Source organism: Saccoglossus kowalevskii, chromosome 12 (assembly GCF_978046115.1).
Source record: "Saccoglossus kowalevskii chromosome 12, keSacKowa6.1, whole genome shotgun sequence".
NCBI classification, from domain to species: Eukaryota; Metazoa; Hemichordata; class Enteropneusta; family Harrimaniidae; genus Saccoglossus; species Saccoglossus kowalevskii.
Genome location: NC_140652.1, coordinates 917,369 through 931,472, shown reverse-complemented (window position 1 = coordinate 931,472; position 14,104 = coordinate 917,369). Strand labels below are relative to the sequence as shown.

At 41.1% G+C, this 14,104-nt stretch overlaps 1 protein-coding gene across 1 annotated transcript in view; it reads right to left on the bottom strand.

Annotated features, from left to right (window-relative positions):
- LOC102802354 (uncharacterized) overlaps positions 1-14,104 on the bottom strand; it is a 71,085-nt gene that overhangs the window by 19,750 nt on the left and 37,231 nt on the right. Inside the window, exons 7-9 of the mRNA XM_085506275.1 lie at positions 10,031-10,111; positions 9,475-9,597; positions 1,675-2,562 (exon numbers count right to left, since the gene is read on the bottom strand). Of these exons, the coding sequence (XP_085362401.1) occupies positions 1,675-2,562; positions 9,475-9,597; positions 10,031-10,111 (1,092 nt within the window). The remainder of the gene's footprint in view (positions 1-1,674; positions 2,563-9,474; positions 9,598-10,030; positions 10,112-14,104) is intronic.

The window sequence follows — 14,104 nt, the reverse complement described above, 5'->3', positions numbered from 1 at the left end:
CCAATGTATTGTCAGTAACATGACAATGGTCACACATCAAAAGTGACAATGGATTGTCAGTAACATGAAAATGGTCACACAGCAAGGGTCCAATGGTCAAACATCAAAAGTGTCCAATATATTGTCAGTAACATGACAATAGTCACACATCAAAAGTGACAATGAATTGTCAGTAACATGAAAATGGTCACACAGCAAGGGTCCAATGGATTGTCAGTAACATGACAATGGTCACAAATCAAAAGTGTCCAATGGATTTTCAGTAACATAACAATGGTCACACATCAAGGGTCCAATGGATTGTCAGTAACATGACAATGGTCAAACATCAAAAGTGTCCAATATATTGTCAGTAACATGACAATGGTCACACATCAAGGGTCCAATAGATTGTCAGTAACATGACAATGGTCAAACATCAATAGTGTCCAATGGATTGTCAGTAACATGACAATCATCACACATCAAAAGTGTTCAATGGATTGTCAGTAACATGACAATGGTCAAACATCAAAAGTGTCCAATATATTGTCAGTAACATGACAATGGTCACACATCAAAAGTGACAATGGATTGTCAGTAACATGACAATGGTCAAACATCAAGGGTCCAATGGATTGTCAGTAACATGACAATGGTCACACATCAAAAGTGACAATGGATTGTCAGTAACATGACAATGGTCACACATCATGAAGGGTCCAATGTATTGCCAATAACATGACAATGGTCAAACATCAAAAGTGTCCAATATATTGTCAGTAACATGACAATGGTCACACATCAAAAGTGACAATGGATTGTCAGTAACATGACAATGGTCACACATCAAGGGTCCAATGGATTGTCAGTAACATGACAATGGTCACACATCAAGGGTCCAATGGATTGTAGGTAACATGACAATGGTCACACATCAAAAGTATCCAATGGATTGTCAGTAACATGACAATGGTCACACATCAAAAGTGTCCAATGGATTGTCAGTAACATGACAATGGTCACACATCAAGTGTCCAATGGATTGTAGGTAACATGACAATGGTCACACATCAAAAGTGCCCAATGTATTGTCAGTAACATGACAATGGTCACACATCAAAAGTGCCCAATGTATTGTCAGTAACATGACAATGGTCACACATCAAAAGTGCCCAATGTATTGTCAGTAACATGACAATGGTCACACATCAAAAGTGTCCAATATATTGTCAGTAACATGACAATGGTCACACATCAAGTGTCCAATGGATTGTCAGTAACATGACAATAGTCACACAAATGATGGAAAAACTAATTATTAGATCCTATTATACAAATCAGGAACTTAATATGCACAGATTTCATCCCAGATCTGTGCATTGTCCGAGGGCATCAATGTTTCTAGGTTTCAATGTAATGTAGCCATAGTGTCCAATAACAGTTTGAACAAAATCCATATATACACAACTGAGATATGGTTCTGAGATGGCAGAAATGCTTGATTCTGAAGATTTTTCTGCACAAAAATTTAATAAACTTGAATCAGATTTTAAGATGTATGATGTATGTGTGAAGTGTGAATATGATGATCCCTGGCATATCATAGATACAGGTTTCAAGGATGTAAATCACCAGTGGATACTAGAAGTATTTTATGCAAATAACAAAATGATTGTGTAGACTTTAGTTTACCTTGTTTATTTTTTCATCACTGTCCTTAGTATTACTTGTACCTTCATGTTCACTCAGCATACCTCCAATCTTAGCAGAATTACTTCTTAATTCTTCCTGATTGATGTGTTTGGCTTCATCATCTGTTGAGTCTTTTTTCAATACAAGTTTTATCATTGGCTTTCTGAGTGGCATCCTTTTTTTCACAGTTCCTGTTTTCATGGATGATTTATCAGTTGTGAGTGGTATTTCATTGTTCATAGCTCCTGTTTGTGATTTATTCGGATGAACTGTGTTATCATTCTCACCTAAATTGCACAATTTAACATCAATGGTTTGTTCAGTAACATTCTCATGACTGTTGGTTCCTTCAGCTTCTGCTAACCAATCTATTGTGTTTAAAGTAAAGACAGATGAGTCACTTGGTCCTAAGATATCAGCATCTTCCTGCTGACACTCACTCTTAAAAGATTTTATCTCTGCGACTTTTTTCCCTTCCTTAGAGATATCTGAATTGTTAATGGCCAAGTAGCATTCATTCATTCTGGTTTTCATGGAGACTGCAGATTTATTTTCAAGTGTGACAACTGTAGATTGTTGGCTAGTAGATTTTTCTTGAACCTCAGAAATATCAGACTTGTTTACACCATCTTCTTGTATTGGTGATGGTTTTTTCATAATTGTGGATATAATATCAGAATCAGAATAGTCACTGTCACTTGTATCTATTTCATGCAATCTGTTTATCTCTTGTCCATCATGAAATGCATTTCTTGAGATAATACTGGCTTCTCTCACTCGTTTCAGATATTTTTCAGATTTGAAAATTTGCAGAGTTTTGACAAGTTCTTCCAAGATAAATTTATTAATCCTGTGTTTTATAGACTCGTGTATATGCTTAATAAATGCCTAGGAAAAAAAATGAGAAAATTTTGGTTATGCCCAGAAGACGTAGCTGTAAGATATCATCTGCTTGCCTGACAAGAAATTGAGAGTTGTGATTTGATAAACAAACACCCACAAAACGAACACACAAATGTCTTATTGGTTGAAGTGATGCATGCATATCTAACCCTAGAATTCAGGCAATGTGGGGACATAGTAAGGTAACGTCTGTGGCATGCATATCTAACCCTAGAATTCAGGCAATGTTGGGACATAGTAAGGTAACGTCTGTGGCATGCATATCTAACCCTAGAATTCAGGCAATGTTGGAACATAGTAAGGTAATGTCTGTGGCATGCATATCTAACCCTAGAATTCAGGCAATGTTGGGACATAGTAAGGTAACGTCTGTGGCATGCATATCTAACCCTAGAATTCAGGCAATGTGGGGACATAGTAAGGTAACGTCTGTGGCATGCATATCTAACCCTAGAATTCAGGCAATGTGGGGACATAGTAAGGTAACGTCTGTGGCATGCATATCTAACCCTAGAATTCAGGCAATGTGGGGACATAGTAAGGTAACGTCTGTGGCATGCATATCTAACCCTAGAATTCAGGCAATGTGGAGGTATGTAAGGTAACGTCTGCGGCATGCATATCTAACCCTAGAATTCAGGCAATGTGGGGACATAGTAAGGTAACGTCTGTGGCATGCATATCTAACCCTAGAATTCAGGCAATGTTGGGACATAGTAAGGTAACGTCTGTGGCATGCATACCTAACCCTAGAATTCAGGCAATGTTGGGACATAGTAAGGTAACGTCTGTGGCATGCATATCTAACCCTAGAATTCAGGCAATGTTGGGACATAGTAAGGTAACGTCTGTGGCATGCATATCTAACCCTAGAATTCAGGCAATGTTGGGACATAGTAAGGTAACGTCTGTGGCATGCATATCTAACCCTAGAATTCAGGCAATGTGGGGACATAGTAAGGTAACGTCTGTGGCATGCATATCTAACCCTAGAATTCAGGCAATGTTGGGACATAGTAAGGTAACGTCTGTGGCATGCATATCTAACCCTAGAATTCAGGCAATGTTGGGACATAGTAAGGTAACGTCTGTGGCATGCATATCTAACCCTAGAATTCAGGCAATGTGGGGACATAGTAAGGTAACGTCTGTGGCATGCATATCTAACCCTAGAATTCAGGCAATGTTGGGACATAGTAAAGTAATGTCTGTGGCATGCATATCTAACCCTAGAATTCAGGCAATGTTGGGACATAGTAAGGTAACGTCTGTGGCATGCATATCTAACCCTAGAATTCAGGCAATGTGGGGACATAGTAAGGTAATGTCAGTGGCATGCATATCTAACCCTAGAATTCAGGCAATGTTGGGACATAGTAAGGTAACGTCTGTGGCATGCATATCTAACCATAGAATTCAGGCAATGTGGGGACATAGTAAGGTAACGTCTGTGGCATGCATATCTAACCCTAGAATTCAGGCAATGTTGGGACATAGTAAGGTAACGTCTGTGGCATGCATATCTAACCCTAGAATTCAGGCAATGTGGGGACATAGTAAGGTAACGTCTGTGGCATGCATATCTAACCCTAGAATTCAGGCAATGTTGGGACATAGTAAGGTAACGTCTGTGGCATGCATATCTAACCCTAGAATTCAGGCAATGTGGGGACATAGTAAGGTAAACGTCTGTGGCATGCATATCTAACCCTAGAATTCAGGCAATGTGGGGACATAGTAAGGTAACGTCTGTGGCATGCATATCTAACCCTAGAATTCAGGCAATGTGGGGACGTAGTAAGGTAACGTCTGTGGCATGCATATCTAACCCTAGAATTCAGGCAATGTTGGGACATAGTAAGGTAACGTCTGTGGCATGCATATCTAACCCTAGAATTCAGGCAATGTGGGGACATAGTATGGTAACGTCTGTGGCATGCATATCTAACCCTAGAATTCAGGCAATGTGGGGACATAGTATGGTAACGTCTGTGGCATGCATATCTAACCCTAGAATTCAGGCAATGTTGGGACATAGTAAGGTAACGTCTGTGACATGCATATCTAACCCTAGAATTCAGGCAATGTGGGGACATAGTAAGGTAACGTCTGTGGCATGCATATCTAACCTTAGAATTCAGGCAATGTGGGGACATAGTAAGGTAACGTCTGTGGCATGCATATCTAACCCTAGAATTCAGGCAATGTGGGGACATAGTAAGGTAATGTCAGTGGCATGCATATCTAACCCTAGAATTCAGGCAATGTTGGGACATAGTAAAGCAACGTCTGTGGCATGCATATCTAACCCTAGAATTCAGGCAATGTTGGGACATAGTAAGGTAACGTCTGTGGCATGCATATCTAACCCTAGAATTCAGGCAATGTTGGGACATAACCCTGAAAGGTTCAGGCAATATACAACCTTTATGGAGAACTGATTGATATGAGTGATGCCATGAGCGAGTATTTTTTGCAGAACTGAAGGTGATTGAATGATACAGTCCATGACGCCACAGGTAATGAACTCCTAACCCCCTAACTCAATGTCTATTGTTCACTTGATTTAGAAGGCCCACTTAAATCACTATTCTTGAGCAGTTAATTTCTCCTTATCACTCTCAACATCAGATGGTGTATATATATTGACTTATAAATAAATATAGAGACTTTTAAAGAAGAAATACAGCTTTAAACCACAAGTTAATACTTACAGAAAACACCTTCTCATTACATACAGAACAATCCCAGACATTAGAGGATGTCATATTTAAAATCAATTGATTCTCTTTATCCTGTCAATGTATAAATTAATATTACAAGAAAATTAGCAAATACAAAGTGCCATATCTGATTAAAATAGTGCCACAGAGCCATAACTAGTGACATATCTGATGCCATAGAGCCATACAATGTAGCTAGTGTGACATATCTGATGCCACAGAGCCATAACTAGTGACATATCTGATGCCACAGAGCCATATATACAGTGTGACATATATGCCATAGAGATATGGCTAGTGTGACATCAGATGTCATAGAGCCATAGCTAGTGTGATATATCTGATGCCATAGAGCCATAGCTAGTGTGACATATCTGATGCCATAGTGCCATAGCTAGTGTGACATATCTGATGCCATAGAGCCATAGCTAGTGTGACATATCTGATGCCATAGTGCCATAGCTAGTGTGACATATCTGATGCCATAGAGCCATAGCTAGTGTGACATATCTGATGCCATAGAGCCATAGCTACAGTGTGACATATCTGATGCCATAGAGCCATAGCTACAGTGTGACATATCTGATGCCATAGAGCCATAGCTACAGTGTGACATATCTGATGCCATAGAGCCATAGCTACAGTGTGACATATCTGATGCCATAGAGCCATAGCTACAGTGTGACATATCTGATGCCATAGAGCCATAGCTACAGTGTGACATCTGATGCCATAGAGCCATAGCTACAGTGTGATATATCTGATGCCATAGAGCCATAGCTACAGTGTGACATATCTGATGCCATAGTGCCATAGCTAGTGTGACATACTGATGCCATAGAGCCATAGCTAGTGTGACATATATGATGCCATAGAGCCATAGCTACAGTGTGACATATCTGATGCCATAGAGCCATAGCTACAGTGTGACATATCTGATGCCAGAGCCATAGCAACAGTGTGACATATCTGATGCCATAGAGCCATAGCTAGTGTGACATATCTGATGCCATAGAGCCATAGCTACAGTGTGACATATCTGATGCCAGAGCCATAGCTACAGTGTGACATATTTGATGCCATAGAGCCATAGCTACAGTACAGTTCTTGCAAAAGCTTTGGCTTTTGTGGCTTCATTGTCGCCTACGCATGGCTTCATTGTAGCATCAGCTTTGCGTCATTGAAAATTGAAGCTGTGTTTGCCTCGCTTATTTTGTGGCATCATTGTGGCCTCAGGTTCGCAGTCTCATGGCATCAACATGGCATCAGCTTCAAAGTATTGTGACATGAGTATGACCACATAATTTTCACACGGAAAGGCAGTAGAGAAAAACACATGTACAGAAGTTCGATATGTAATCGATTTGAAATTCAAGGCGGTAAGGGGAATAAAATAATATGATCAAGAGTGAAATGACATTTAAAAAAAAATATCTTGTTTAATTATTTAATGTTGCGAGTATTGGGTACCAAAAACTTTGTGAAGTACATTGCAATCTGCAAGGTGACGAGTGTCATATTGACTGCAAAGAAAATCGTGATAAATTTAAATCACAGGATGCTATAGAGCCATAGCTACAGTGTAACATATCTGATGCCATAGAGCCATAGCTACAGTGTGACATATCTGATGCCATAGAGCCATAGCTACAGTGTAACATATCTGATGCCATAGAGCCATAGCTACAGTGTAACATATCTGATGCTATAGAGCAATAGCTACAGTGTGACATATCTGATGCCATAGATCCATAGCTAGTGTGACATATCTGATGCCATAGAGCCATAGCTACAGTGTGATATATCTGATGCCATATAGCCATAGCTAGTGTGACATATCTGATGCCATAGAACCATAGTTAGTGTGACATATCTGATGCCATAGCCATAGCTAGTGTGACATATCTGATGCCATAGAGCCATAGCTACAGTGTAACATATCTGATGCCATAGAGCCATAGCTACAGTGTAACATATCTGATGCTATAGAGCAATAGCTACAGTGTGACATATCTGATGCCATAGATCCATAGCTACAGTGTGACATATCTGATGCCATAGATCCATAGCTACAGTGTGACATATTTGATGCCATAGATCCATAGCTACAGTGTGACATATCTGATGCCATATAGCCATGGCTACAGTGCGACATATCTGATGCCATAGAGCCATAGCTACAGTGTGACATATCTGATGCCATAGCCATAGCTAGTGTGACATATCTGATGCCATAGAATCATAGTTACAGTGTAACATATCTGATGCCATAGAGCCATAGCTACAGTGTAACATATCTGATGCCATAGAGCCATAGCTACAGTGTAACATATCTGATGCTATAGAGCAATAGCTACAGTGTGACATATCTGATGCCATAGATCCATAGCTACAGTGTGACATATCTGATGCCATAGAGCCATAGCTACAGTGTGATATATCTGATGCCATATAGCCATAGCTAGTGTGACATATCTGATGCCATAGAATCATAGTTAGTGTAACATAACTGATGCCATAGATCCATAGCTACAGTGTGACATATTTGATGCCATAGCTACAGTGTGACATATCTGATGCCATAGAGCCATAGCTACAGTGTGACATATCTTATGCCATAGATCCATAGCTACAGTGTGACATATCTGATGCCATATAGCCATGGCTACAGTGCGACATATCTGATGCCATAGAGCCATAGCTATAGTGTGACATATCTGATGCCATAGCCATAGCTAGTGTGACATATCTGATGCCATAGAATCATAGTTACAGTGTAACATATCTGATGCTATAGAGCAATAGCTACAGTGTGACATATCTGATGCCATAGAGCCATAGCTAGTGTGACATATCTGATGCCATAGAGCCATAGCTAGTGTGTGACATATCTGATGCCATATAGCCATAGCTAGTGTGACATATCTGATGCCATAGAATCATAGTTAGTGTAACATAACTGATGCCATAGATCCATAGCTACAGTGTGACATATTTGATGCCATAGCTACAGTGTGACATATCTGATGCCATAGAGCCATAGCTACAGTGTGACATATCTTATGCCATAGATCCATAGCTACAGTGTGACATATCTGATGCCATATAGCCATGGCTACAGTGCGACATATCTGATGCCATAGAGCCATAGCTATAGTGTGACATATCTGATGCCATAGCCATAGCTAGTGTGACATATCTGATGCCATAGAATCATAGTTACAGTGTAACATATCTGATGCTATAGAGCAATAGCTACAGTGTGACATATCTGATGCCATAGAGCCATAGCTAGTGTGACATATCTGATGCCATAGTGCCATAGCTAGTGTGACATATCTGATGCCATAGAGCCATAGCTAGTGTGACATATCTGATGCCATAGAGCCATAGCTACAGTGTGACATATCTGATGCCATAGAGCCATAGCTACAGTGTGACATATCTGATGCCATAGATCCATAGCTACAGTGTGACATATCTGATGCCATAGAGCCATAGCTACAGTGTGATATATCTGATGCCATAGAGCCATAGCTATAGTGTGAAATATCTGATGCCATAGAGCCATAGCTACAGTGTGACATATCTGATGCCATAGCTAGTGTGACATATCTGATGCCATAGAGCCATAGCTACAGTGTGACATACCTGATGCCATAGAGCCATAGCTACAGTGTGACATACTTGATGCCATAGCTAGTGTGACATATCTGATGCCATATAGCCATAGCTAGTGTGACATATCTGATGCCAGAGCCATAGCTACAGTGTGACATATCTGATGCCATAGAACCATAGCTACAGTGTGATATATCTGACATAGACAATTTTTGAAAAAGTAAACTGAATATGCAATGTAGTATTTACCACCTTTCATGGGTGTTAACAAGTCATTGTCGAAGCATAGTTTAAGCATTGTTACTATGGTTACCGTAATTGCAATTTTATATAAATTTTATACCAGTATTCTGAAAAGTCAAACAATGCTCAAAGACCAGCTTTTATGGCTAGAAAGTCAAATTGAGAGGATTATGAAGGGATGGGCGCTTAGCAAACATGAACCTCAAAATAGAAATTACCCAAAAGTGGGAGTTAAAGCTTAGTCGAGTATGGGCGGAGAAGTATATTTGATAGGAATATAGCTACAATGTAACATAAACAGTGTGGTTACCTGTATTATTTGTTTTACTTGTTTTGTATTCTTCTCTTGAATTGCTTGCAGTAAATCCACACATGTTTCTGCATAAACAATGGTTCCTTTGTGTTCTATGGTTTCATAGTGTTCAGAAAAAAGCTACAATACAAAATAAAAAAAATAATATGAACATTATTTTACCATTATCTTCATTTTTTTAATATCATGATAAATTCAAAACTATAGAGCTTCCATGAAAAGTGATTGTTAATGTGGCTACAGATATCATAGCAATTGGTGGGCATTTAAAGAAAGGAGATGTTATGACATTATTATCCCCAGGCACATTGGATAACATTGCAATTTATTATACCACAACTTTCTGATTTACAAGCTGAAGAATTCTGGTTCTATATATTGATAATTGATAATATTGGAGAAGGAATGTGTGGTGTAGGGTAAAGTCTGTAAGTATTGATTCCTATTTCTTTACATAAACATCACATGGTACAAATCATAACATATTGACATCACTTGTTACAAAGCATAACATCATTCAGTGCAAAGCAAATATTAATTAATGTACACATACCTCATGGTTGGTCAAATCCGTAACTCCACACCAAAGACAGTGTATTGTATTTTTTGCATTTAACCTATCTTTAATACTTTCCTGAAAAAAAATTGCAGAGCATGATTGGATTCAGTTCAATCAAGAGTGTTTGTGTTTCTGAGAAAAAAAACAAACACAGTATGACAGATGACACATTTTTTTATTTATAACTACCAATAAGAGCATTTAAGGACATTGATAAGATCATTATACCATATTACCCCGGGCACGCGCCCCTCCCTGGGCAAGCGCCCACCCCCTGTTTTCACAAAAGTTACATGTTGGGGACATCCTCGGTTAAATGCCCAGGGTGATTTTTAGCCAAGAACTGGATCAACAATAAAGTTTTATTTGTCAAAAACGAACGCGTTCGATTTATTTAAATAGTGTGTTTGTTACGGTAGTTCTCTTGTTGGAGTGTGTGGTGGCCCTGAAAAGGGCCGCTTTGTTTGTGTTTTTACGTAAAAACTCATTGGAACTTAACGACGTAAGATGAACCACGCAGCATGTGGCGCACATGTTCTGCTTTCTCTTCATTCACGATGAATCCAATATTGCAACGATCCATACCTTGGTGAGTGGTTTGAAGCACTTTGCTTTGGTTTCAAAACGTAGCATTTTGCTGACTGTGAATCCATAACGGGAGCTAGCACTTTTGAGACATCACGTCGTAAACTTGCTACTTTCTTTCCATCCTTCATCACAGCATGTGGATTATTTTTCTGTCGTTGAAGAAAAAACATTTTGCCGACCTCAAGTCCATTACGATAACCATAACGAGGCATGCCGACGATGGGAACTTGTTGCATCATCGTTATTTTTGTAATTTTGTCACGTGTGTGGGTGCGTGAATAAATCATGTTAATGAGGTCGACCGGAGTTTATATTCAGTCTGTTTTTTATGTATCGCCATTTGGATATGTTTATGTATTCACAATAGTTTGTAAACATTTCACATCAGTAATAAAAGGTTTATTTGTTTCATAAACCCTGTCTGCTATTCTTCAGTAATTACGATGCGAATTATGCTAATGAGGTCATCGCCATCTTGGATAACAAGGGTAGTTTTTCCCGGCCGTTTCGACTTGCACTGATCACGGTTACTAAAAAGTAACCGTGCATTGATTATAATACTTACCATACTTTGTAGCCAATTTCAGTGAGTAATACAACTTCATTCGCTGACATAAAACAAATTTTATTCTTGAAATTCGACCCTGTGTCTTAGTGTTCCCACAGTTCTTGACCGAGTGCTCACGTTTATTGACACTTCACATAAATCAAGAAATAAGTTCGTGTACAAAGTGTACGAAAGCATTCCTTTATTTTACCTTATCATACGATCACAAAAACAACTTTTTAAAATCTTTTTTGGGGTGGTCCTTGGGTAAGCGCCCACCCCTGATTTTTCCCGATTTTGTATGTTCAGGCCCCTGGGCACGTGCCTGGGGTAATACGGTATCAACAAATATCACATTATATGACAACTGTGATAGACATATCAGACACAATAAATCATTTTGTTAAATCTAAATACACATTTGATATGTTTTTATAGCTTCAATTCAATGATTATATTTCTCATCATTTCCAATTCCTAACATCAGTTTGTGAGTGTATGTACAGCAGTAACCTATGCTTAACACAAATATTGTGATCATCTGCAGTACGGACACACAGCTGTCAGGCATACATGATATCACACATGCAGTCAGCAGTGAGTCTACAGTGCAGTCAGCAGTGAGTCTACAGTGCAGTCAGCAGTGAGTCTACAGTGCAGTCAGCAGTGAGTCTACAGTGCAGTCACCAGTGAGTCTACAGTGCAGTCACCAGTGAGTCTACAGTGCAGTCACCAGTGAGTCTACAGTGCAGTCACCAGTGAGTCGACAGTGCAGTCAGCAGTGAGTCTACAGTGCAGTCAGCAGTGAGTCTACAGTGCAGTCAGCAGTGAGTCTACAGTGCAGTCACCAGTGAGTCTACAGCGCAGTCACCATTGAGTCTACAGTGCAGTAACCAGTGAGTCCACAGTAGTCAGCAGTGAGTCTATAGTGCAGTCACCAGTGAGTCTACAGTGCAGTCACCAGTGAGTCTAGTGCAGTCAGCAGTGAGTCTACAGTGCAGTCACCAGTGAGTCTACAGTGCAGTCACCAGTGAGTCTACAGTGCAGTCACCAGTGAGTCTACAGTGCAGTCACCAGTGAGTCTACAGTGCAGTCACCAGTGAGTCTACAGTGCAGTCACCAGTGAGTCTACAGCGCAGTCACCATTGAGTCTACAGCGCAGTCACCATTGAGTCTACAGTGCAGTCACCAGTGAGTCTACAGTGCAGTCTACAGTGCAGTCAGCAGTGAGTCTACAGTGCAGTCACTAGTGAGTCAACAGTGCAGTCACCAGTGAGTCAACAGTGCAGTCACCAGTGAGTCTACAGTGCAGTCACCAGTGAGTCTACAGCGCAGTCACCAGTGCAGTCACCATTGAGTCACCAGTGCAGTCCCCAGTGAGTCTACAGTGCAGTCAGCAGTGAGTCTACAGTGCAGTCAGCAGTGAGTCTACAGTGCAGTCAGCAGTGAGTCTACAGTGCAGTCACCAGTGAGTCTACAGTGCAGTCACCAGTGAGTCTACAGTGCAGTCACCAGTGAGTCTACAGTGCAGTCACCAGTGAGTCTACAGTGCAGTCACCAGTGAGTCTACAGTGCAGTCACCAGTGAGTCTACAGTGCAGTCACCAGTGAGTCTACAGTGCAGTCACCAGTGAGTCTACAGTGCAGTCACCAGTGAGTCTACAGTGCAGTCACCAGTGAGTCTACAGTGCTGTCAGCAGTGAGTCTACAGTGCTGTCAGCAGTGAGTCTACAGCGCAGTCACCAGTGAGTCTACAGCGCAGTCACCAGTGAGTCTACAGTGCAGTCACCAGTGAGTCAACAGTACAGACACCAGTGAGTCTACAGTGCAGACACCAGTGAGTCTACAGTGCAGACACCAGTGAGTCTACAGTGCAGACACCAGTGAGTCTACAGTGCAGACACCAGTGAGTCTACAGTGCAGTCACCATTGGGTCTACAGTGCAGTCACCATTGGGTCTACAGTGCAGTCACCATTGAGTCTACAGTGCAGTCAGCAGTGAGTCTACAGTGCAGTCAGCAGTGAGTCTACAGTGCAGTCAGCAGTGAGTCTACAGTGCAGTCAGCAGTGAGTCTACAGTGCAGTCAGCAGTGAGTCTACAGTGCAGTCAGCAGTGAGTCTACAGTGCAGTCAGCAGTGAGTCTACAGTGCAGTCAGCAGTGAGTCTACAGTACAGTCACCAGTGAGTCTACAGTGCAGTCACCAGTGAGTCTACAGTAGTCTACAGTAGTCACCAGTGAGTCTACAGTGCAGTCACCAGTAAGTCTACAGTGCAGTCACCAGTGAGTCTACAGTGCAGTCACCAGTGAGTCTACAATGCAGTCACCAGTGAGTCTACAGTGCAGTCACCAGTGAGTCTACAGTGCAGTCACCAGTGAGTCTACAGTGCAGTCACCAGTGAGTCTACAGTGCAGTCACCAGTGAGTCTACAGTGCAGTCACCAGTGAGTCTACAGTGCAGTCACCAGTGAGTCTACAGTGCAGTCACCAGTGAGTCTACAGTGCAGTCACCAGTGAGTCTACAGTGCAGACACCAGTGAGTCTACAGTGCAGTCACCATTGGGTCTACAGTGCAGTCACCATTGGGTCTACAGTGCAGTCACCATTGAGTCTACAGTGCAGTCAGCAGTGAGTCTACAGTGCAGTCAGCAGTGAGTCTACAGTGCAGTCAGCAGTGAGTCTACAGTGCAGTCAGCAGTGAGTCTACAGTGCAGTCAGCAGTGAGTCTACAGTGCAGTCAGCAGTGAGTCTACAGTGCAGTCAGCAGTGAGTCTACAGTGCAGTCAGCAGTGAGTCTACAGTACAGTCACCAGTGAGTCTACAGTGCAGTCACCAGTGAGTCTACAGTAGTCTACAGTAGTCACCAGTGAGTCTACAGTGCAGTCACCAGTAAGTCTACAGTGCAGTCACCAGTGAGTCTACAGTGCAGTCACCA